This window comes from Phalacrocorax aristotelis, chromosome 1 (assembly GCF_949628215.1).
Source record: "Phalacrocorax aristotelis chromosome 1, bGulAri2.1, whole genome shotgun sequence".
Lineage (NCBI taxonomy): Eukaryota > Metazoa > Chordata > Aves > Suliformes > Phalacrocoracidae > Phalacrocorax > Phalacrocorax aristotelis.
The window spans coordinates 48,398,532-48,422,939 of NC_134276.1; the positions used below are offsets into that span (position 1 = coordinate 48,398,532).

At 37.5% G+C, this 24,408-nt stretch overlaps 1 protein-coding gene across 2 annotated transcripts in view; it reads left to right on the forward strand.

Moving 5' to 3' along the window:
• The window catches only part of NDFIP2 (Nedd4 family interacting protein 2), a 46,560-nt gene extending 23,630 nt beyond the window's left edge, over positions 1–22,930 (forward strand). Inside the window, exons 4-9 of one of the 2 annotated variants that reach the window (XM_075089450.1) lie at positions 103–162; positions 3,363–3,450; positions 12,166–12,290; positions 15,422–15,488; positions 19,166–19,271; positions 21,116–22,930. In XM_075089450.1, coding sequence (XP_074945551.1) covers positions 103–162; positions 3,363–3,450; positions 12,166–12,290; positions 15,422–15,488; positions 19,166–19,269 — 444 coding nt within the window. In that variant the 3' untranslated portion in view covers positions 19,270–19,271; positions 21,116–22,930. The remainder of the gene's footprint in view (positions 1–102; positions 163–3,362; positions 3,451–12,165; positions 12,291–15,421; positions 15,489–19,165; positions 19,272–21,115) is intronic. The other variant, XM_075089459.1, reaches the window with a different exon arrangement.
• Positions 22,931–24,408: the final 1,478 nt, after the last annotated feature.

Sequence of the window (24,408 nt, forward strand, 5' to 3'; positions counted from 1 at the left end):
TGCTAACAGTTAAATGACTTGTTTGTATGTTGCAATGAATGGCTTTTACTTAATGCTTTTCAGTTGCATTTGTCTTATGTTTTTCTGTTTTTACATGCTTAGCACGCCCAGTTTAGGGAGTCTAGGAGTCTGTTTGATGAAATATTCCTCAGTCGTCCAGAGGTATGGTATAGTTCTCTCTAGTTTAGACTTTAACTGTGAATTTTCCTGCTGGCAAACAAATGCTTCTGGGGTTCATTGTGCCTTTTTACCCCACCATTATCTTCTCCATATTGTTTTGTATGCTGAAGGTATCATTTATGGGGTTTATTAAGTAATTTGACACTTTCCTCAGAAGTTTTTCTCTCTAAATCCACTTCATCGAGAAAAGTTGTATCAGTTTAGTTATCCAAGGGGTTCCTGAATACTTGGGTTCTTTATTTGATTAAAGGTGGTTGTCTTACTATATGCCATGCTGATTTTCAATCTGAAAGAAGTTAAAAAGCATTGGGGGGAAAAAACAGTCCTTTTCTTGCAGAATACTACAGAGAGCACCGTAGTTTCAGAGAAGTTAATAGGTTTGACTTCAGTACACTGTACCTTTTGATGCTCTTCTGCTTAGAGAATTACTCTGTGACAGGCCATTTACGTTGATAACATTTTGCTGTTTAGATGTTTCGCTGTCATAGGAACAGTAAGTTATCTGCTTATACAGATCTCAGCATGTTTAGCAAACCAGAAATACTGTTCATGATCCTTAACATGGCTAAATTTATCAAAAATCAATATGGGATACTGAAACAAAATTCTATTTTATGGATTTGTGTGTGTTGTTATATGACATTTTTCTTACTAAAGAGAAAAAATATATAAATACATAATTATTCTCACTGATAAAAATGTCAGTATCTAGTGGAAGTATGACTATGAAATGAAGTTCAGTTCTAAGCATTCAGCAGAGAGGACAGTCATTCTGCATTGTCCCTTCTCATTCCTCAGTGAACGGTGGTAAACAATTATATTTTGAAGAAAGATTGGGGCAGTTCACACCGACTAGGTTAAAACAGAGCACTGTGAAAGACAAGCCAGTATTAGTGGGGCTTGAGCAGTGGCCAATGAGTGTCTTCTGTGTGCAGGACTGATCGTAAAACAACGTAATACTAAATGATGTAGATAAAGGCTGAATGTGATTTAAGCACAGGAAACTTTAATTTTTAAACATTTTGATAATTTTCATATGCCAATTTTTGGAGACAGTATGTGGAACTCAGTTTAGTATAATTCCCTTTTGACATGGGGTGTGATAAATTACAATTTGTTCACACTTACTACAGCAGTACCTACTTGCAAATGTCTGTTCTCATGTCCCTGGGTTGTGTATTGACCCGTGTTTCCCACATGTGTAAGCCTTAAAGAAGCCTGTGCATATAGAGGAACCTGCTAAACTTGTAGTTGAGCAAAGTTTTCATTTTCTGAAGCAACATTTTGCAGACTGTAAATTGGTTTGGAAATGCCAGTATGCAGTACAGTAGTTAGCAGACATTAAAAAAATAAAAACAAAACCAAAAAAACAAAACCAAAAAACCATTGGATTACTTTATATGGGGTTTTGTAGACCTTCTGAGATCAAAATTAAAAAGGTTTTCCGTTGTCCTGACTTGAAAAAGGGACTTTTGTGGCATACATTTCAGAGATAAGCACATTAAAATGCAGCTCGCTGTTTAATGCATTTTCAGCCCTTCTTTGCCTTCCCTCCCCCACATCAGTCTTGTAGCTGCAGCAAAGTTGAGCTAAATAAACTAATGCTTTCATAGTCCCTTAAGATGACCATTTAGGGACATCTGAAATGATGTAGAGTTGAATTATAGCCTCTTAAGATTGTTGTTCAACTAGCTTTTGGTTCTTTCCTTGGAATTGTCTAGGTGAATAGCAGTGTTTTCAAAGTTATCTGACACAGAGTCTTGGTTAATTAATCTGGGATAAAGAGCACAGCTGGAACTTCACAGCCATGTTACGGAGGGTAAAGCTGGCTGCCTTAAGTTGGTGCAGCTCGTTCTAGCACATTTTTAACCATAATCACAATACCCTGGTAAATTATTTTGCTGTGTTGACAAAGGTGAACATGTCAATCACATGACAGAGCTTTAGACCACTGTGATTGTTTAATGCCCTTTTAGTTATGAACTTAATATACAAAATAACATTTGGTACAGCATAATAATAGTAATAGTGTGTTAAAATCAATATTACATTATTTCAGTAGTAAGTGTTTGCTATGGGTGAAACAGCTAAGTAAAACTCACTTGAGCTGATCTCCCTTTTTTTTTTTCCTTAGGTCATTTCTTATCTCAATTCTAATACATTGTCATTAATTGGAGAAAAAAAATACGAAGTGTTATTCATGATTATGTCTAGACCATATCACCGCTGCCACTGACAGCATTATTTGACTTGCATCATCCTGCATTGATCTGATGTTATTCATTTAAGTATAAAAATGGTGTGTTTAACTGGTTTTAACAGTCTTCATCAGGCTCCCTTTAGCAAGCGCTGGCATCACGAACACTTTTGCCAGTCTGCAGCTGCAGCCGTGTTTTACTTGCGCACGGAGCTGCGCACGTACCATCGGCCACGTAAGGCTGAAAATCAAGTACTGAGGAAGAAAACAAGCTCGTGCTTCTGGTATTAAGATCTAGTGTTTTGACACGGTGGGAGAAATCGTTGGATCGTTTTGATTGGCATCACTCTTTACCTTCGTTTGACTTGAAGTACCGTGGTTTTGGGGGTTTAGACGACTTTGAACACTTCTAATGTGCTCGCGCCCTCTAGTGTCCCCAGGGGTTTTCTTCCCGTTGCGTGTCTGTTTCCGTAGGCTACGGGACAGTCAAACTGGGCAGTGCAATGCTGCTGCGCCAGCAATTTATTTTAAGGTACTAACCTTATCCTAAAACTTTATATTTTGGGAAGCATTGAAAGACTTTTCTGGCAGGAGAAAATTAGAAAATACTATGTAATGATTTTTCAAAAAAATATTTAATAGCTTGGCTGTATATCAAGGTAGTTACAGTACAAAAAGATTTCTGTTGGTTTTGATTGTCAAAGTACTCATCTGAAATAACTTCTAGCTTTATTTAAGGCGAATAGGCAGTATGCACCTATCTTCTAAAGAAACTTTAGTTAAATTTGGGCTCTGTCAATATAATCAACAAATAAGAATTGTTTTATAGATATGAATTATTTTTCTTTTAAACTTCCTTGATGTGGACGTGTTACAGAAATGTCAATTTTCTTCTAGCTTTAGAAACATAATTAATACTTTAATCCTACAGATAGTTATTCTAAAATAAACTTTTCACTAAATTATCACTAACCTGTAAATCCAGGAAGAAGAGTATCCGCCACGGGATGATTTCAGTGATGCAGATCAGCTTAGAGTGGGCAATGATGGCATCTTCATGTTGGCATTTTTCAGTAAGTTTTCTTGTATCCCAGACCTGCTGAGATATATCTTAATTGTACCTTTTTTTCTATGGAATATAAAAGATAGCTGTAATAAACTGCATTAATGTACTGTAATGAATGGATATTTTTTTACCTGTACACAGATAAAAACTCTTCCTGTTCCAGATGTAGCAAATATGTTGCACTTTTTTTTTTCTGTGGCATCTGTCACAGATAAGGGGACAAAGCACAATCATAGTAAATGTTTTGAGACATAGAAATGCTTGCGCTGTTAACTATGAATCGGAAAATTCTGTCATCATCTAGTTGGACTACCAACTTGAATTAAAGGCTGGATCACAGAAATCTGACAATTGATGTTTTAAGTAGAGCAAATCTGAGAGAGAGATGATGTGCCATGTAAAAGTTGCTGATGTTAGCATAGTGAATTAAATAGCTGTGGGTGGAATTTTGGAACAAATCCAACCATGTTTATTTTCAGATTGAACTAACCACTAGCATATAAAAATGTACTGTCTTCAGGTAACGTCTGATTGCAACCAGCACTACTATAGCACTTCTTCAGGTACTGTGTGTGCGCACTGTGCATGTCTTATCTTGTAACTTGTGTACTGCCTTGAGTAAAGTTAGATTTAGCCACTGTAAGTTACTTGTAGAAAGAAGCTGCCTCTGTTTTGCCAGTTGCATATTTATTTCTAATTTCTGAGGATATTTTTTCCCTTTCTGAAATAAATGTGTTGACAGCCTGGATGGAAGCTTTGTGTTGGGGATGTAGCTGTTCTTTTTAGCATTCATCAAGATGAAACCTGATTGATTTCCACCCCCATCCCCACTGAAATATCCTTGTATGACTTTCAACCTAGATGTCATCTTAATTCTTTTTTCTTTAATGTCTTTCACAGTCTCTTTATTTAACTGTTACAGTTGCAGGTTACAGAACTTTCACCGAAGTTTTTTTCATGTTGGCGTACGATGTATTAGGACAGTGTGGTGTTTGCATCTTGGGATAAAAGTGTATGTGTCTACCTCATGCAGCAAATATATAAATACATATGTAGGGAAGCAGAGTGCGTTTTGTAGTCTGACCTCTTTCTGTAGTTGGACCATGGAAAAGGTATATATTCCTGGGGGTAAAGGGGAGGGTATGGCTTCCCCCCCCCCTTTTTTCCCCTTCCCTATGTGCTACTACTTTTTGTGCTTGACCTGTTCAGGTTCTGTGTTGGGTGCACTTGTTCTTGCTTTTAAATCCTGGTTCAGGCCTTCATTAGCACTGCGCTTGGCGGTCAAGTGGATTGTTGGCTCTAATATCTTTTAAGTCCCTAAAATCACAGCTGCAGACTCGTTAGCTTGCAGCTGGGAGCACAGTAGTAGTAAAAGTCCTGCTATGCAGAAGCTGAAGTGGAATCAAAGGCTCCAGAAAGCCTCCAATGATGCTCACACGCAGTTGGCCAAAACTCCATGCCTTGAACCTTGTGTGCACTTTCAAGAACGCAGACATTTACTTGGATAAACTGACAACTGTCTCTTCAAATAGCTGTCTAGCCGAGTGTGACTGCACAGAGCACTGCTTTTACACATTTGACAAAAATGCTCTGTAGATCGTAATTTTTCTTGATTATTCTCAGAGTATGTTACTGCCAGTTTCGCTTGCCCATGAATGAAATGCATAAAATGAGTGCTTACACATTGCGAGATATTTATGCAAGTGTATGTTTAGTTGGGGTCTTTGGCTGTTATGGATACTGGTTACCTATGGAAATTGGTAACGTTTACTTGTTTGTGTTCATAGTATGAGGAGGTCACAAAAGCTCATAGCATTTATAGACCTGTAATATTAATTTTCAGTAGTTTTTCTTAGGGAAATTGGAGAACTAAATGAAAAATGAGCTTAACCTAATAAGGGTAGATTCTAAATAGCGGGTGGTGTGTTTCTGTCCCTATAAAAAGAAGGTAAAAGTGTCCATAAAGTTGATGTATATAGTTTAAGAGGGCAGGAATTAGAATGAAATTTACAGTATGGCTATCTTTTTGGGGTTTTGTTTTTTTTTTTTCAGTGTGGGTTATGTTTAAACACTGCAAGAAGAGGTGGCAGATCACAGAAAGCCTAGAATAAGTTCCCTCACTTAATCAAAATACAGGAGAACTGTGTCAGGAACTGTGTTCTGGTGAGAGGAGCATGGAACGAATGGTTTGCTCCAGCTGTGCTCTGCCTCCTCCCGTGACTGTTATGTACAGCGCTGGTAGAAAGATCTTGGGGGGGAAGGGGAGGACGGGGGACAGGCTGCCTTTGTTTTAAGCATAAAACAGTGAAGTTAGCTCTTTAAATATCATTTTCTTCAACTGAAGTATAATTAAATAAACATTTTACTGAGCTTACCCGCATATTGCAATCAACTAGTGATATGTAGCTACCATCTAGTGGTAGCTGCCCAAGTTGCAAACAACTGCTGTCTTGAGGCCATCTAGCGGCCAGATGTGTTTATTTGGGGTTTTTGTTTGTTGTAGGAGCTTGGTGCATGCAAGTTACAAACCTGTTTCCCATCTGAGTTGTAAAGTACTGTTCTGTTTAGCATAACTAAATAGAATGAGACAATATACTGTAAAGAATAAAAGCCCTTTGCATGAACAGGTGGGTTTTTTGTTTTAGCACTTGATTCAGAAACTTAGTGGAAAATTTTTGAAAACAACTGATTTAATTTCTAATACAAGGTAAAATCATATGTTTCAAGAAATTGGTGTTGCTCTTGAAATTTGTGGTTATGTTGGTGGGCAAAGAATCTGCTTTCTAATGGTCAGGGCTGGTGTTTGTCAGTTTCTGATTTTGAGGTAAATGAATAGATTGGTGAATATATGATGAATAGATGAATGTGAAATGCAGTAAATTTTGCTATCAGACAACATAATATTTTTTTTTCTATTATGTATTTAAGTCAGCTGTGCTTTATACAGCATAGTAGAAACTTTTCAGAATGCCAGAGGAAGTTAATAAGCAAGTTTATCAGAGTGATTTTTTTTTTATGCACAACAAGAAAGAGGAATTTCTGAGCCGTTTCTTTCCAGTTTGAACACAGGTGTAATGGTGATAGAGCAAGTAACTTTCATGACCAAAAGGGTTTGGTTTTCATGCTTAACCTGCCCATAGTGGAAGTCTTTTGAATCATGCCCGACTGGCTCATCCTGGTTCATTACGTGAAGGAAGTCATTTTGGGCAGTAATAAAAGGCTTATATGGTTTTCTCTTATAGTTAAGGACTGCTTTAGAAATATCAACGAGCCTTTTCACCTGTGGGCCCCAGAAAAAATTGCGGGGCTCATCTGGATTCTTTGAGACCGTGGAAGGAAGGTTGGATGTCCCTACAACTGAGGAAAAATGAATATTCAATTTGAACCTCACAGATGGGCTAATAAGGAGGAAGAAGTGGAGAGAAGTGTTCAGTCATATGGCTGAATCTTGAGTTGTCACATAGAGATCTGATTTGTTCTTTTTTAACAACATCTGGTCAATTTAAACGCTCTGTACAACTCACACCAATAAAATCTAATGATGTGGAGAAATGTAAATGTACATGTTGTCGCAGATGCTATACTGGAACAGATAATAACCATGCCAAAATTTTGTAAGCTAATGTTCATACAGTTTTCAAACCTATTAGATGCTTTCTTGCAGTCAATAAACCATACACAAGCTGAGGTGTATCTACTTGGGGTTTTCAAGCGGGCATAAGTTGGAAGGCAGAGTTGTAGCACAGGCTCAGGGTGAGCACAGCCTCCCGTGGTATCCTTCCCGAGGAGTGGTAAGCGTGGTTTAAATTTCTGGTGGGAGGATTCCTCTGCGTGAATTTGGGAAACCTGACTTCTGTATGTCCACATCGCGAATGCTATGCAGGTTCCCCTTCGTCATGCATGACAAGCTGAGGGGAAGTCATCTGACTGAAATTGCAAACGTTGGAAGGAGATAAAGGAACTGTTTTGGGAGTGCTTATTTCTCTCTAGTTATCAGGGCAGCCTGTCTGGCCTTCATACACAATCGCCTAACTTCTTAACGTAGAAAGAATTTCACTTACATGATTTCTCCATACACTTTGGATATAATGGAAAATAATTGGAATGAGGAGGCTTCTAGTTGGGCATTGATTAAAATTTACCAACAAGGGTTATGAAGCAGTAGAAATAAATTGCCTAGGGAGGTTCAAGAATAGAATAAATTCTATGCAGGAATGGCAAGAATAATTCCTAGTGGGGCATGAAGATCTAGAAAGTATTATTTATTGCAGTATGCTTAGTAAACCTAGGGCAAGTATGAAGCATTAAGCTCTTTTTGGTGTTTGCTGTATATTAAAATAATGAGTCATTGGACAAACAAATCATGGAGTAAAGGATGTAACTGATCATGGTTGCTTTTTGTGTGTATATAGAGTCACCATTATAATCTTATCACAGGCTTAAGCCACGGTTAAAATTTGAAGCCAACATAGGTCTTCAGACCAGTTTTGCTGGCTTTTTTTCACAATACTGAATACAAATGTAACACAAGTGATTAATGTGTAGCTGTGGAAAGCTAAGTGAAAAAGATCAGCAAGTGAAGTGCAAGAACAATTGAGGAAAAAGCAGATTTGTTCTGGTATGCTTGTCATTATTGTTGCATCTTCCGGTATAGCAATATGTACAACTCGGAACCTTTGCCCAAGATTGCTTAATATCTTGAAAAACTGTTTTCCGTGTTTACTTTAAATTGTGGGAGTAGAATGAAAGGATGTGTCAATATTCCTCTGCAACTTAATGAGCACTGACAAAAAGCAAGCATGGATTAATAAATTATTAATGACAAAGTACAGCTTTGTACATCATCTTTGCCTTGCCCCTATAGTTATTGGAGAATGAAGAATGACAACGGATACAAGCTTGTTTTTCAAAACCAAGCTGAATTATTTTACTCCAGCTTCTCTGTAATTGCCTATAAAAGGCTTTGATTTCAAACTTCAATTTTGCATATGAAAACAACTATGCGGACTGCTGCCCCTCTGAAGAAGGCTTTGGGTGTGGAAATAGCTGATGGATAGCCTTATTTTGCATGTCGGATTCTGAGACTTTTACAACGTTCGGAACATCTTGTGCTTGGTATTTTGGCTGGGATTATCTTACTATAAACCATAAAAAGAAATAGAAGTATAACATAATTGTTGTGGGCGCTACATTGGATATCAAGAAGACCTTTTATTAAAAAGGACCTTCAGGCCAATCCGCTTCCTCCCAAAAAGCAACTTCTTACATGTATTTCATTATGAGTTTTGTTATGAGGCAATAACTCTAATAGTTATATTCTTTTTATGTGAATTACATTAATATAGAGTTACTTTCTCCTCTTGTTGGCATTTCAGGAATGTATAAAATTCAAAAATCTTACTTTTATCAGTCCCACCTGACTATATGATGTTACAGTAGCCAAGAAAGAGACTGAAATCTTGATGGCAGCGCAGTCAGTGGGAGTTTCATCTAAATGTCTGAAATTTATTAAAAGAAAGGAAACCATAATTGAAAGTTGGGCTCCAGTATGAATCCAAACTCTAGTGATCTCTGGGATAGGAAACAATTCTTGCTGCAGAGTGGTTAGTCTTGCAGTGGGAGGCTGGAAGGTGAACACAGAGCCTGGCTCTGTGAAGAGATGGCAAACTGAAATTAAGAACGCCTTTTTTCCTAAAACCATGTTGTAGTTGTAGCAGCTTGTTAGACTTTCTGTCTCGTTTTTGGGAATGTCTGTCTTCTTGATGATAAGGGCTAATAGTGTCAGATCAGGAATACATGAGAACGTCATGGGAAGCTGAAGTAGTATGAAGGATGATGTCTGTCCCCTCACCATTGTATTTTTTTTTCCTCTCAGCTTGGAGAATAAACTTGTGCCGTGGCTTCTCTATGGCAATATAAGGATGAAAATTATGGGTAGCTTTTATTGCAATAATTAGGTGAGGCAGGAACTATACAGAAAATAACATCAGTGACTCTTAAGCGGGTGCAGCGTAGGCCGCGCAGCTCAGACAGCTTGCATGACTAGCAGAAGATATACATGGAAATAATCATGGAAAAAGACACAGGTGGATGAGGCTAATCTTGATGTGAAGAAAAATAATTGGAAGATAGAGAAAAACCTTTATTTGTTGCAAACCACTCAGAAGCTGGAGATGCATTTCTGAAAGGAAAAAATCTGATTTTGCAGCCAGAATGAGACAGTGAAGCTGGTTCTTGGAGTAGCAGTAGGACACAGAGGAGGTGAGGGAGAAGCAATGGGAAAGACTGAAAGCACGTAGATGTTATCGTTGCCTGTCTTAAGTTTGTTAAAATGATGCAACAGGAAGGCAATATTGGGATAATCTCCCTACTATGTTGCCTAAGTTTTACAGAAGTGGAAGTAATACGTTCCTCATACTGCTGAAGACGGGGAGTTCTGATTAGGTCCTCACTGCAGAATTTTTCTAGTGGATGATTACGGATTGCAACTTAAATAGTGAGATTTTTCTTCTGTGTGTAGTCGGGTTTTATTGAGGGCATGTGAACTTGCATGGTTTACAACTTTTGTATAGTTCATGCCTTTTCTTTCCCACTTGCATTGTCTGCTTATGTATGTGAATTGATGGAACAGCACACTTAAAGGGAAAAAAGCTGTTTTGAACAACATTGGAACGTGCTGATGTCTTTGCTTTGAGGAGCTGGGCAAACAATTTAGTGTTAAATATCCACCTAATACTCATCCAGTGACTGTGGATTCTATTTTGAATATTCCTTTAGATCAAATTGAAAGGAGGGTAAAATTGTCACTGTGTTCAGCTTTGATTATAAGAACTGATCCCGCACACCACCCCCCCCCCCGTGTTTATGATTGGGAAATATCTAATTTTTATAATTCATGCACAAATTAGTTCAGGTATTATAAAAATCCTCATATCCTCATTTTTTAATATATACTTATTAAAATTGTAAGTATTCTAGGAGTTCCTCTAGTCTGCATAGTCCATTAGAAACATGTCAACATGTCTATGTTCTGTCTATTTTTTGCATGCCTGTCTTCAGAGCCACGATTGAAGTCACTCTTTGTAGCTTGAGTAGTGGGGAGAAAGGAAGAGATCAGCAAGCCGTTAGTTACACTGCGACAGGAACAGAGACGCATTGAAGAACTAGTTTCTGAAATCTATTACTCTTTAAAAGTGTGGTGGATTTGGAGAGCTTGCTTAAAATAGGGAAATCCTGTTTTCAAAACAGTGTATCCCAGCTTTCTCAAATGTAAATGTTTTTCGTGTTAGGGTCACAATGATGTTCTTACATTTTCTTCCTTGTACAAAATGACTGTGTTGATCTAAAGTCTTCCAAAAATTCTCTTGGAACTTCAGATTCTTTACAGTTCATGGAATCCCACTGCAGTTTTGCAGACTGATTTTTCATTTGTGGGTAAATCATTGCATTTTCATGTGGATTGCTGGAGGAGTTGTAACAAGGTTTTAAATTAAAAAAAAAGAGGTGGTGTTTTATAGATAATCCTCCCAAACTGATTTTTACTTAAGAAAACTATTGACCAGTTTTGTGTTCCCAGTGTTTTGCTCTAAGTGTTCAAACTTTTACTGAAAAGGCAGACATCCTTTTTCCCTGTGGTGATTTAATGTCTGAATTTTATGTGGGTTTTGTTTTTTCCCTATGTTTGGGGATTTAAAGCATTAAGGATTTGTGTGCAGGGGGTTTTGTTTCCCCTCTGCACCCTTCCATTCCTGCTGGCCTCATCAGGGGTTTTTGTGCTTATCGTGGTCTTCCCAGATGTTTTCAGTTTTCCACCTTCTCATCCTCTCCAGAACCCCTGAATTGTCGTCTTCCACCAGCTCCCCCAGCTTTTCTGTGTGGTGGTTTTCTCGTTAGGTGCCCTCCCTTACTCCCGAAGGTGGGACATCACCTAGCCAGGAATTCCCACACCGTGACCTCATGCACGCAAACGGGAGTCGATACAGATGATGTTGTTGATTTGCCAAATACATATGCAGATGTGAAACTTTACATTGTAAAACTACTGGGAGTTGTGTAGTAGCGATAATTGCAGTAACAGTGGAAGTTATGCTCAATGTCCTTTTTGTTTCTTGATTTCTTAAGCTTCTATGTGAAACTTCCAAGGCTTCTTATATCTTGTGCTTGAATATAGGTCTAAAAGAGGAGACAGTAACCACTGAAACATCAGCTTCTAGGCTTACCCTCATTTCTATACTATGTTTACAGAGCAAGAGCAGACACTTTTATTCTGTTTGATCCAAACTGGATAAAGCTGACTATGCAGCCTTGATACATGCACGTATGTGTGCATATAACTATATTTTTAGTTATAAAAGCATAGCAAGGGCTTTTTTTCCTTTGTTTTAATCCAAGTCTTTTATGTTATAGTCCTTTGTTTGCATTGACCCTTCATGTCGAGTGTCATCTGGTTAGATTTCTGTAGCAATGTAATACTTACTTTTATGTTGGAGTTTTCTCTTGTATAAAGTAGTAGGTTCCAGCCTGTTTACCATTTGCTTTGTTATTAAGTGACTATACAATGGGGAATGTCTAGTTGAAAATCAATCTCTGAAAGCCTGAATTACCGGAAGGGAACTACTGACTGTGTAAGCATGTCCTTATTAGTTTAAAAGTTAAATTAATGTTAAGTCTGTCTGCTTAGCTATACAGATTAACAGAAGCTACTGTTTCTTTTATTTTATAGTGGCGTTTATTTTCAACTGGATTGGATTTTGTTTATCCTTCTGTATAACAAATACCATAGCTGGAAGGTATGGTGCAATCTGTGGATTTGGTCTGTCCCTGATCAAATGGATTCTCATTGTGCGGGTATGTTTCTTGATTCACGCTCTACAGAATCTGTTTGTAGAACCAAACCATAAAAATTTATTCAAGGGTCTATAAAATGGAATTAAAAATCAGTTTATTAAATTCCAGTGCTTAACAGAGTGCCTAGAATTTTCTCTGACTTCCACTTTCGTAGAGAATTTACTTGCTATATATTCATATGTGCTTACTAATGTTGAAGCTTAATCTATTTTTATATGACATAACATTTTACATTCATCCTTCCACTAAAATAAATGCAGAGTGACTCATTCTTTGAACAAATATTTAAAAGCATATGGAAGAAATGGAGCAAGTACCAAAAATGTCGCTGGTATTACAGTGTCCTTATATGAAAGATTTATAAATGGCTCAGCCTAGTCGGGGCAGGGGGGAAATAAGAAAACATTTCTCGCTTGTATCTGATTCTTTTATTCCTTGCAAGATACATACAGAATCAAGTCAAAATTGAATATGAAGTTAGTCACATTTTTACCATCTTAGATGCTCAATTTCTTGATATTTTAATTGAAAGACTAGATATTTTTCAGAAAGGTATGTTAGCCAAATGGAAGTTACTTAGCTGACTGAGTGGATGCTAGATGAAACATAATGATTCTTTCTGAGCTTGAATTCCACATGCCTGTGAGAAGCAACATTTAAAATCTCATCTTGTCTAATGAAGAAAGAGATCTCTGATAACTTAATCATCTTATGCCCTGCCAACTCTGAATTTTTTTCTCCCCTGTGTGTATGCTAGTAACTTATTGTGCTAAGACCAAATCAAGTTAATACAAGGATTGCAGAGAGAAGAGGTTGTGTGGTCCTTCCTGGACATGTCCTGCGTCCTTCTTAGAGCTGAGAGTGATTTTGTTTTGGGATTGTTGCTTCCCCAGCCCAGGGGAATGCTGCTGAACCAGATGTGATTCTGGTGTATTCAGTTGGAATTCTGGGTTTGGGAAGGAATTTTTCTTAAGCGAGTGGAGGAAACGTGATTTTTTCAACTATGCATTCATTGGGGATATTTTCAGCTTCCCTTGAGGCATACCAAACAGAGGACAGAATTTGCTCATTGTGTCAGTTTTAGTATTCCTGTCTGCTTGAAAATGTGTTCATAGCAAACACAAAATTAATATATGCTAAACTTCCTTGAAGAATTCCTGTGTTCTAGACTAAATTCTTTTATATAATCTGTTACCAACTGTAAAATATTAGAGCTGACCAATTCCAGGACCTCAGGGGGTGGGTTTTTTTCATAGTGAAGACTCTCATCTTCCTGTGTTGTCTCCCTTTCCAGAGACAGTAGCAGAAAGCTCATAAGGCGTATTTGACAATTTTGTTTTAATGGTGACACACAAGCACGCGTGCACAAAACTGTTCTTTTGTTTCAGGCTCCTCCGAAGGCTTGTGCTGCCTTTTCTCACTCGGGGTCAGTAGCACAAAACTTTATAGTGTCGAAACAGTCCGAGTTCACGTACGCGCTCTCTGTGTCAGTTTTTGCAGGGGAGAACAACAGAAGCGCGGTTTTTGCCATTGGGGAAATTCTGCAGCCACGGCTGCGTCTGCCTAAAGAAAATGATGCACGTAGGCCAGTGTTTGATTGCTGGTTTTAGTAAATCTTCTTTCCAATTAAATGAAACTGTAACTCTAAAAAAAGTTTATTGCTGTATATATGTTGAAAATGCTGACTATCAAGTGAGTTGGGATTAATAACATTGTCAGCTTCCTGGAAACAGAATTATTCGTTTGATATTTTAATGAAGTGTCAAAATATGAAATGCTTACTCTGCCAAATCATAGAAATGCTAGTATTTATATAGGGATAATGTAAGTACCAATGATTTAGTTCAACTTAGCAATTCTGTTTCTTGATATTTTTTCTTGGATTGTGCATAGAAATTAATACAATACAGTATTAAACCTTTAAAGAATTCACATATTCTGGCTTTATTCTGGAGAAAATATGTGGATCTCAGTGCACAGTTACTTGAAGAAAAAACCAAAAACTATACCTATAGTTCTTTAAATGACTTGGATTTTTTAATTTTTTTTTTCTGGTTGTGTATGTTGCCCAGTATCTTCTCTTCTTTTTTTTTTTTTTTTTTTTTACTTTTTTCCTCTTTTTTCTATTTTTTCTTTTTTTTTAAGGAGTAAACAGAATTACGTGCCTGAATTACTTGATTTCTTGATTGATACCACTGAAATGTCCTAGAAACGGCAAGTGGGGAAGCACTGCGGCACAGCGCAGTGAACATAGTGTCTGACAGTAGGATGGGAAGTGTATGAATAGTGTGCAGAGCTACTACATAAGTTATTTTATTCCTTCTGGCAACTTTTCACACATCACCCCTTTCCTGCTTCCTATGTGAGCTTTGGAGACGTTTTGATTAGCCTTTTCATCAGTGAGGCATGCAGTCTGGAGTCTGGTAAAGGCACAGATACCTGTCTCCAATACCATCGCACCCTGCCCTCCAGCTGCCTCCCACATCACAGGGAGGACAAAACTGTCTACCATGGTCACTAACAGGAACAGTTGAAATGCCACTTCAAGGTTCATTTAGTTGCGTTCAGCTCACTGCTGGGAACTGAATGCTGGTTTGAAAATGAAAAGACTTTAATGAGTTGGGGGTCTTTATGGGGCTGGTATTCTTGGCAGCGATTAACAGTAGGGGGTATACAGAAGGTCAAAAGCTCTTCTTTTGAGGGGTCAGCAGAACATCCCTGTCTGATAAGATTAAACTAATGTGGCTTTTGGTGTTAATATCTAAAGCAGCAGGCTGCTATAATGTGTTTGGGATAGCAGGCATTGGGGGGAAAAAGGAAAATCGACAAGTGGTGATTCATTATAATAGAAAATGTCAGATGGTTCTGGCAAGTAATACAGGTTTTGTTTTTTTACACACACACATATGTTTCTTTTAGAGGTTTTAAATAATTTTGCCACAGACCAACTGAAACTGGAAGTGTTACTTGTATATTAAACTGCTGCACAAATACCAGTTTTTGTATTTTAGTTGAGTATATTACTTTTATTTAAATTTGCTTTATCCTCTCTGCTTTCTGTATTTGCATAGTGCATTAATTATGTCTTGGTCATCTGTCTTCTGCAGCTAAGCCCTCTGTATAAATTTCAGTTTTCAGATTACTTTACTGGATATTTCAATGGACAGTACTGGCTGTGGTGGATATTTCTTGTACTTGGTAAGTGGCAATTGGAAACATTTCTGTTTTGATGTGGAAGTACTTAAAGGTGAATCATGTCATTGTAAGTATGAGTTCTGCAACATGTTTAGCTCTGTGTTTTTCTTTAGCTGCTGATAGTTTTGTGCATTGTTTTTATCTCCATAGTATTCACGAAGTTATTGGTTAATTGGTGTTATTGTGTGAGCTGTGGACTATTCAAATAACCTTCAGCTCAAAAAATTTTGTTCTGTGGATGTAATTGTGTACATACCTGAGACTTGTAACTCGTGCTTTTTAAGCTGCTTCCACTGATCTAGGCGTGCAGGACTGTGCAATGAAACCTCGGCTTTAGGTAGAGAAGATACTGAAAAGTGAGTGATAGTGAGTACTTTCATGTATAAACCTGTATGCAAGTATTAAATTTTAAGAAGTGACTGATCCTAGCAAGGTGAAGTCAGCTGTCTTGTACACAGGTCCCAAAATGTCCTTTTCTAGTCCTTTGAAATGCATACTGCATCAGTAGTTTCTCAGTCAGACAAGAGAATGGCTTCATGCTTTCTGATCACAGTGCTCTCGTGATGTCAGCTTTCTCTTAAGAGGTCTGTCTGCCCACGTTCAAAGTCTTACACACATCAAATTCTGCTCTTCTGTCTGTTTTTAATTAGGATATACCAAACCTCAACGACTATACCTTTTCTCCTACTGTGGATTTTGTAATTTGAATATGGAATCTGGAATTATTTTCTTTCACAGAAGTGAATGCCACTATCCATTTTATTTTCTAGCTCTGGAGCGTAGTAAACTGTTGCTGATTCAGTAGGTGGCACTCTTCCCTTTGAGACAGTTGACTCAAATGGCTAACTGCAAATGTTAGAATGAAACGCTGAGTGAATTAAAAAAGGAAAAAAATAAAGTAAACCCGAGATCCAGACTGTTTGTGGCTTGCTATTTATCTCACAAGAAATGCCAGAAATCTTAAACGATGTTACCTAATCCTTTCTCTATCTCCCTTTTAGTAAAGTTTGAGAGCATTCATCTGACTTGCTCAGCTTGCTCTGCTGCTGTCCGCTTGGTTGCTTGAGATATATAGAAACTGCAGATGTTCAAGGCACCGCAGCACCAGTAGCTTGAATGCTGTCATATTCTGTTTGAGGTGATTGCATTTAAGTGGCAAGTCAAAAGACTCTTTACAGATACAAACACCTCCAGATAAACCTTTACTTAAACCCTTGTGGTGCCTGAAATTGGGGTTTAATGCTGTTTTCACTTGCATGAAAATAGTGTGTTCTTCCCCTAACATTTTCCCCGACCGTGTTTATGGAAAAAGCTGTGCATTTGTAGTTCCTCTTTTTCCTAGCCTTTTGCAGCACTTGTTCAAAAGTTACCTCACTTAGATTTAGGAGGACCTTTTCTTCAGCCTTAACTGTTTGGAGGTTGGGGTTTTTTTTTGCTTTTCCTTTAACTAAAAGTTTATAATATGCCTTGGAATAAAAGGCGCTGAGGCAGGCAGTATGCATCTAGCAGTCAGCGTTCCCTTGTCTTATGAATGTATTGCATGAAATACGCCAACAGTGGTTTTAAACTGATAAAGCGGATAAACAGAGATTGCTAGAACACGATAGAAAGATTTAACCCAACAGAGCTACTTAGCAGGACATGGAGGAGTATTATCAAGTCATGGGAGCTCTGCCAACCAGATGTGTATTTCATTGTTTCGGATAACTTTCCCATTAGAGCACGCAAAGTAGCATGTCCTGTGTCTCTTCAGAAGTGAATGAACAGAGTTGGAGTCTTTCTTTTGCGCGGCCCTTTGACATACTTGAGCCCACCTATTGCCATCTTCTTCTCTCTTCTGGTGTTCACCTATCTGTTTCTGCTCCCTTCCCTTCTTCCAACGTCTGGAAAAATCAGCTCACGCTGCATGGAAAAGTTGAAGTGGTCTGCTTCCAAGGAGCTGTCATGTACAGTGAACAAGCTGAAGAGAGAGACAATTCTAATTTTTAAATTTAAATGTTAGCCAATGTTTCTTTTTGAAGAACACAATGGAAAGTGGCTTGTTGGTGGGTTTTGGTTGGTTTTTTTTCCCCCGTCCCTAAACAGAGAAATATAAAATATGGGTTGAACTTGGACTGGTTTTCCAACATGTGTAATGCAGAAAGTATGCTTTCAGGCACCTTGAGAGCTCCCTGCCCGCCTTTTGCTGTTGCAGCTGCTTTTCAGTTGAACGAGGGACTACCTCTGGTAACGTCTGGGTAGCAGCTTCTGTAGTAGGCTTCTGATCCAGATCTTAGTGCTTTCTTCTCCATGCAGAATTCACCTTAATCACAGAAATGTATCTGGCATAGGTCAAAGTTCCAGTGGTTAGCAGAGCATTCTCTGTGTTTGGGTGTTTTTAGTGTGTGTCCTAATGAGGCTTTCATTTTAAAAAAGCAAAAAGAAAGTAAATAAAATAAAAATGTACAAGTAAAAAGCATTTAGAGAAGAAATGAGCATGGGGGAAAAGAATCAGTCACAGCCTGGAGAGCAGGAAGAAAAAGTGCGTCACATAGCAAACTATTGATGTAACCGTGGAGATTATTTATTAGGATATAAGATGGTGAGAAGGATGAAATCCTTTGCTAAACTTGTTAAGCTTCAGTTTGGATTTCCATTTGAACCTTTGGAATCTTAATGTATATGTGTATATATACTCATAAGCGTATACCATATACAGAGTATCTGGGCACTCATTGAATGAGGAGAATGGCTCTCTAGGCTCGTGATTCAGATTTTGACCCCCACAACTCTTTGGGCAGATTGTTTTATCTGTGTTGGATTCTCCCTGATCCAACCGATGGTTGGATTAATCTGTTGACGTTTACTTAGTGGAGGAAAATGGACCAAAGAGCTCTGTCCACTGTGCAACAATGTGTTTTCCTGGGTTGGTTTGTTCAGATGTCCAGTGAATCTCTGAATGGATAAATTGGTGTTGGCAACATCATGGTAGTGATTTCCATTGCTGCAGCTATGACTTCTGTGTGACTGTTCTGTATCTCTTGTTCCTCTTATCAGAGCTGAAATATTCTTTCAAATGCAGTTAAATTTAAATATTTAAAGATAATTTGAACTGTGGAGTTGATGAAAAAAATGTAATCATAATACAGTAATTTTCTTTGCATCAACTGTTGTTCTTCCTTTTCCTGCATTTTCCTGGATGGTTAAATCTCAAGCCGTAATCTACTATAATTTATTATTGGCTTGTTGCTAGAGCAGTCTATACTGTGAGGGTGTTTCTGTTTTCTTTTTTCCATATTTTGACTTGAAATACATTTATTGTATACATTTCTAAAGGTATGTTTTGTGGCTTGGGTAGTATTTTAACACACTAGTAACTTATTTTAAGAATTCTACTTGAAAAGAATGTGCAGCATGTATTTTTTTTTCTTCTTTTTAAGTTATTTCATGCAGTCTTTTTAGCAGATAATACTTGAACACAGAATGAGTGTGAAATTTCTGAAGAGTCTTCCATAATGCTGTATCCTAATACCACAAGATGAAAGCAGAAGACTTGCCTATTGAATTTGTGAATGATGCATAAAGGCCTCACTTTACTTAGTGTAATCTAGATTTTTTTGAAATTATTTTTAATAAGAAATATGTGGTGTATATATACTTAGGTTAATAGACTTCATTTTGTGCATTTTCTACACTTTCAGGACTCCTCCTGTTCTTTCGAGGCTTTGTTAATTATCTTAAAGTCAGAAATATGTCTGAAAGCATGGCAGCTGCTCACAGAACAAGATTTTTTTTCTTGTACTGAAGGTAAGCGATTTTTAGTGATAAGATTATCTCTCCCCGGAAGACTAAGAATAATGAAATGCTTATACAGAAATCACATGGTTTTTAACATCTGTCATGAATGTTGTATATATTCTACATGGACTTGGAAATATCTGAAGTCTCTTGAAGTCATGAAATGCTAAAGCAAATAATACATCCTTGCTGCCTCCAGTCCTCCCTGGAGCTAATGTTCAGTAACAAAAACGAAGAGGAACCTGTTGTTTTTCCTAAGCAAGAAACAGTATCTGCTGCCTGTCAGGATACTCTCCTTTGTGTTGGAAAACTGGCTTTAGTAGTCAACCTGTTGTCAGCAAGTTAGGAAGCATTAATCTGCCTGCATATTAAATCTGATTGACATGGGTCTGAACATGCAAACAATAGATGAGTATTGTCTCTCTTTACATGGCTGGATTAAGGCAGTCATGTACCAGTATGATTATTGTGTATGCAACAATGTGCTTTATATATTCTTCAGGTAGCTGACTAATCAGTCTGGCCCATATCCAATTTTTTTTTCTGTTTATACTTTTTATTTTATCCTTTTTATCCGTTAGGTGGATCTATTGGACTTCACTATGTAACTTAAACCAGGGGGCTCTGTGTTCAACTTTTTTTACTTAAACTGCATGATGAGAGAAATTTAAGCCTATAAATAAGTACTGTAGCATTTTCATTACTCTGCGGTTTACTTAAAATGCATAAATACTGCATTTTGACCTAGCTGAGAGGCTAAGCTTGCTGTAATAAAGCAGGTTTACCTAAATTTTCTCCAAGATTGGTCGCAAGATCAATATGAAGTAACCAGCCAGTTACTGAAGCCTGAAAAAAACTGAGACAGCATTTCCCTAGAAAAAGCAGTTCCTTTTGTATAAGACAGTGATATACATTTTAAAACAGCTAACGATAAATATCTGTGCTGTACTATATAGTACTTGAACATGGAAGAAATCTGTTAACTAACATACTATTTCTTTTTAATGTGCCATTTTGTCAAAATTATGCAGTAAGTTAAATAACTAAGGCATATATTGCCTTTTAGCAACCAACCTAAATTGGCATCTACATGGCAGCATTTCCTTTATGCAGTAGTTACGTATCACTCCTTTTCTTAGTGATGTGGTAACATCTTTAGAATACCAAAATTCATAGAGGCAAAACTGAAAATACCTGTTAGCTTTCAGTACAATAAAGTTTAAAAATATTATTTCAAAAATAATTTTTATGACTACTTGATATTTGAAAACTGTAGCTTGAAGAGAATAATGAGAATGTAGGATGATGTGGTCTGGAATTTTTTGCTCTCGTGCAGTTAAAATTCTGCTTTGGAACAAAACACTCTTCAGTTCAGCATTAACTGAAGTTAATGGTTTGTCCTAGCTGAGTTCAGTGGCTTCGAATTTTTCCTTTAGCTGTAGGCATCACTGAGATGTATGGGCTGATAAGGTCTGTGGAGTGTTTAGAGAGCTGGACAAGTAAATATATATTTTTTTGGAGAATCTTAAGTATTGAAACAAGAAGTTCAAATTAATTGCCATCACATCTAAATGTCCTTGTTCTTGCATAGATAGGGAACTTCCTCTTCAGTGACTATTAATTTTAATAAATAACAAATATTACCTCTGCAGTTACAAAATATTCTCAGCTGTTCTTTTGAAATAATAGCAAAACAACTGTTAAATTTTCGCTTTTTTTTCTCCCATCCTGACATGGCGGGGGCGGGGGGAGAGGCTGCCTCTTTGCTGCTCCTAGGTTTAAGGCCAGTTAGCGACGCTGCTTCTAGTGAGTCACCGCAATGAACTGAAGTACAACTCTTTCTTTATCTCCAGACTGCATCGAACAGACATTCCTTTCCTATACCAGTGTGAAACTTCCAGATGATCTGTAACCCTCCGAGTTAATAGAATAGAAGACTACTAAAACCAGAAGACAAATTAGTGAAGATACGGCTTCAAAAACGAATGGCAGGGCGGTTTATGCTCAAATACCAGTTCTGGTCATTCTAGTAAATATTTGTAATTGCTGCCTTTTTGTTTTAGCACATTTGTGTATGTGCTTACTAAAAAGATAGTATTGAAGTAAGAACAAACCATCTGTTAGTATAGATTAGGTTCAGTCAGACTAGGTTAATCTGTGCTTTTGTAGTATCTGAAAGATTTAAGTGGTAACTTGTTGCACAGTGTGTATGTACCACTGACTTGTTGAGCTGGACTTCTGAGTACAATGAAATGCATTAAATGATTCAGATTAGCCCGTTCTGACAGCTTTTTATATAACTTAGATTCATCTAATGATTGTGTAGAACATTCTTAAGTTTACTAAACCCCAAATTTCCTTGTTATCATAAACTTGTATTTGCCAATATTTTATGAAATTCAAACCAATATACTGGTTTGCCTAAAACTGATACTCCACTTTGAGTCCCTTGTAAATAACTCTGCATAAATGACTGTTTGAATTGCTTCTTAGGAAATACGTCAAAATATATTTTGTAACAGCATATTCTCTAAATTTTGTTAATTGGCTCTTAAGGGTATAGTTACTATTAGATGTAATTTTGGAGGTAAAGGCATTGAATTGTCTCATCCTAACTTTCCTCACATGAATTATTATTAACTAGTTTGGGCTTCAGCCTGAAAGGCGTTATTCTTATGCATGATCCCATTTAAAGGTAGAGTTTGTTCACGTTAGCAGGGATGGACAGCCTTACATCTTTAGTCCTTGGTTATGCAGCTGGGTCCTCGTAAGTGCACCTTTGTTCCTGAAACAGAGTATTGCAAATGTATTCCCTGGGTTATAACACTGGCTCTGTTTAAGAAGTCTGGAGTTCAGTACAAATACAACATCTACCCTGAGGGCTTCTCAAAAAAAAAAAAAAAAACCACGTAGCTATCTTACAGCGCTTGTTCAAGAAAAAATACTTTGCCATTTCCTAAAAATAAACAAAATTAAAAGTAAGGTTGTTTTGGAAGTAATCTTTGGAGGAAAAAAAAACCCAAACCCTTTCTTTTAAAGCTCTGAAAGTAGAAAACGTGTGTTGCACCTCTCCCAGTATTCATTTAAGGTATACCATTACTTTCTTCTAAGTATCATCTCTTTAAGAGATACTGTCTACTGTTCATGCATGTGTGGTTTCCTTTAAAGTTTGTGAAATTTGTGCTTCTCCTTAAGTAGGAGAATACATCTCTCAGTCCTTTGCACAACTGGAATCTCAGTTGCAAGAATACATTGGTTGTTGGTTGCACCTTTGAGGAAAAAAAATAATACAAATACTTTCCTCCAGTCTTTCTTTTTATATTAGAATTCTGCCTTTTTATTGCTAACATTAAAAACAGTGAGGTTTATGTTGTTTTAAGCTAGTGCTGTATTCAGTTTTGTATCTATAATGAATGTTTAAAATATACATCTGTAAACGGGTCACATCATTCATTTTCTTAATCTTTCAGAGATGCTGAAAGTGACTGAAACTTTAGGGGCACCTCCACTTCCCAGCTTTTTATGGAAAGGATAAAATTGAGTATTATGTTCAATATCCAATTGGGATTTCCTTCTAAACTCTTCTCCTTGTTTCTGTGTTCTTTTGCATTCATTGTCCACATGAAAAAGAAGCGGATAATAAAACATTGCTTTGTTTTGCTAATTAAGACTTACGTTTTCTCCTTTTGTACTTCGCATTGAAAAAATACACACTGCAATATTTGTGTCACCATGGAATCACAGACAAATTACATGGAAAAGTAGATACTAACCAATGCTCTCTATTCTTCTCCTTTTCATCCCATGTTTTATGGCAACAAGCTGTAAGGACGTTTCTTTTAATGAGTTAATACAACTGTGCAAAGCATGCAATATTGATTCATTTTCTATGTTTAACTAGTACTATTTTCCAGCTCTATCAATTTTCCCAAAGTTAGTAGCAGTCTTCAGACAGAATAATTTTTGCTTGCTCCAGTGCATTTTACAGAAAGCTTCATACAGATACTTGGGTTTGTTGTGCCTTTTTTTTTCTTTTTTTGGACTAGCTTGGAAAAAGTCTCATTTGGACAGGAAGAATATGTAGGGTTAAAAATGTACACGTTATCTAATCCTCTATAGTTGATGCAGCAGTTTGGTAGCCTGAAATCTCATCAGCAGGAGGAAGGGAATTGGGACACTGTTTTCAAAGACTTGGCAATCTATTCCAGATGTGTCAAACGCCGCATATTTTCCTTGCTATTTCCTGTGAGCTTGGTTAGGAGCAGCTGGCTCTGTGGTTTAGAGACACCTGGCCAGCTTTGCTTTGTGTCTTGGGGGGGGGCGGGCAAGAGGGAGGAGGGGAAGCTCCAGTATCACAGTGAAATTGACTGTAAACAGATTTTGTACGAATGCAAATAAGGCTTTGAAGTTTGGGGCAAAAACAGCTGGGGGAGGAGAGGTGGGGAGAGAAAATACCATTTTATTGGAGCAACTGGCATGAATGTAATTTCTTTAGCTTTGTCACCTACTTTTATTGACGTGGACGCCATGGGAAGATGGATGTCTTGAATACGATTCAAGTAGCCTGTGATGCTATTAATGCATTTCAGAAATGATCCGTCACTCTCACTTCCAGTCTTCTGACGGAGAGGAGGTTGTCTCCAAGCTTTCGCTTTGCTGTCTCACCTGGACTATGGACACCGATCTCGTCCTGCAACACCTTTTAACCTGGTTTCAACACCCTGTTCTTTCTAGGTCTGCTTCCCTCCCTTTGAATGATGACAAACAGGTCAGGAGAAGTGGTAATATTAACATGCTATCCTAACATCACAAAGCTTTTAATATATTTTCCACTTTTTGAGAGTGTATTCCTGTAGTACTCTGCATTAGTCCCTCCTGCGTGGTTGCTTGTATTGTTGACTTGAACAAAAAGTTCATTTCATAAAATTATTATTGCTTCCTGGACTTTGGAAGAGAAGGTGAATAACCTCTGATATGGAAATAGATATCTCTCAATAAGGAAGAAAAAAATCTCATCATGCTAAAACATGATTAGCATATGTGCACAGCTACCCAGGAGCAGTGGAGCCCTGTGTATTGTTTTTCCTATGTATGTTGTTCTTTTCCACCATCCCAAGATCCTTATCTTTTTCCTTTATACTCCGAG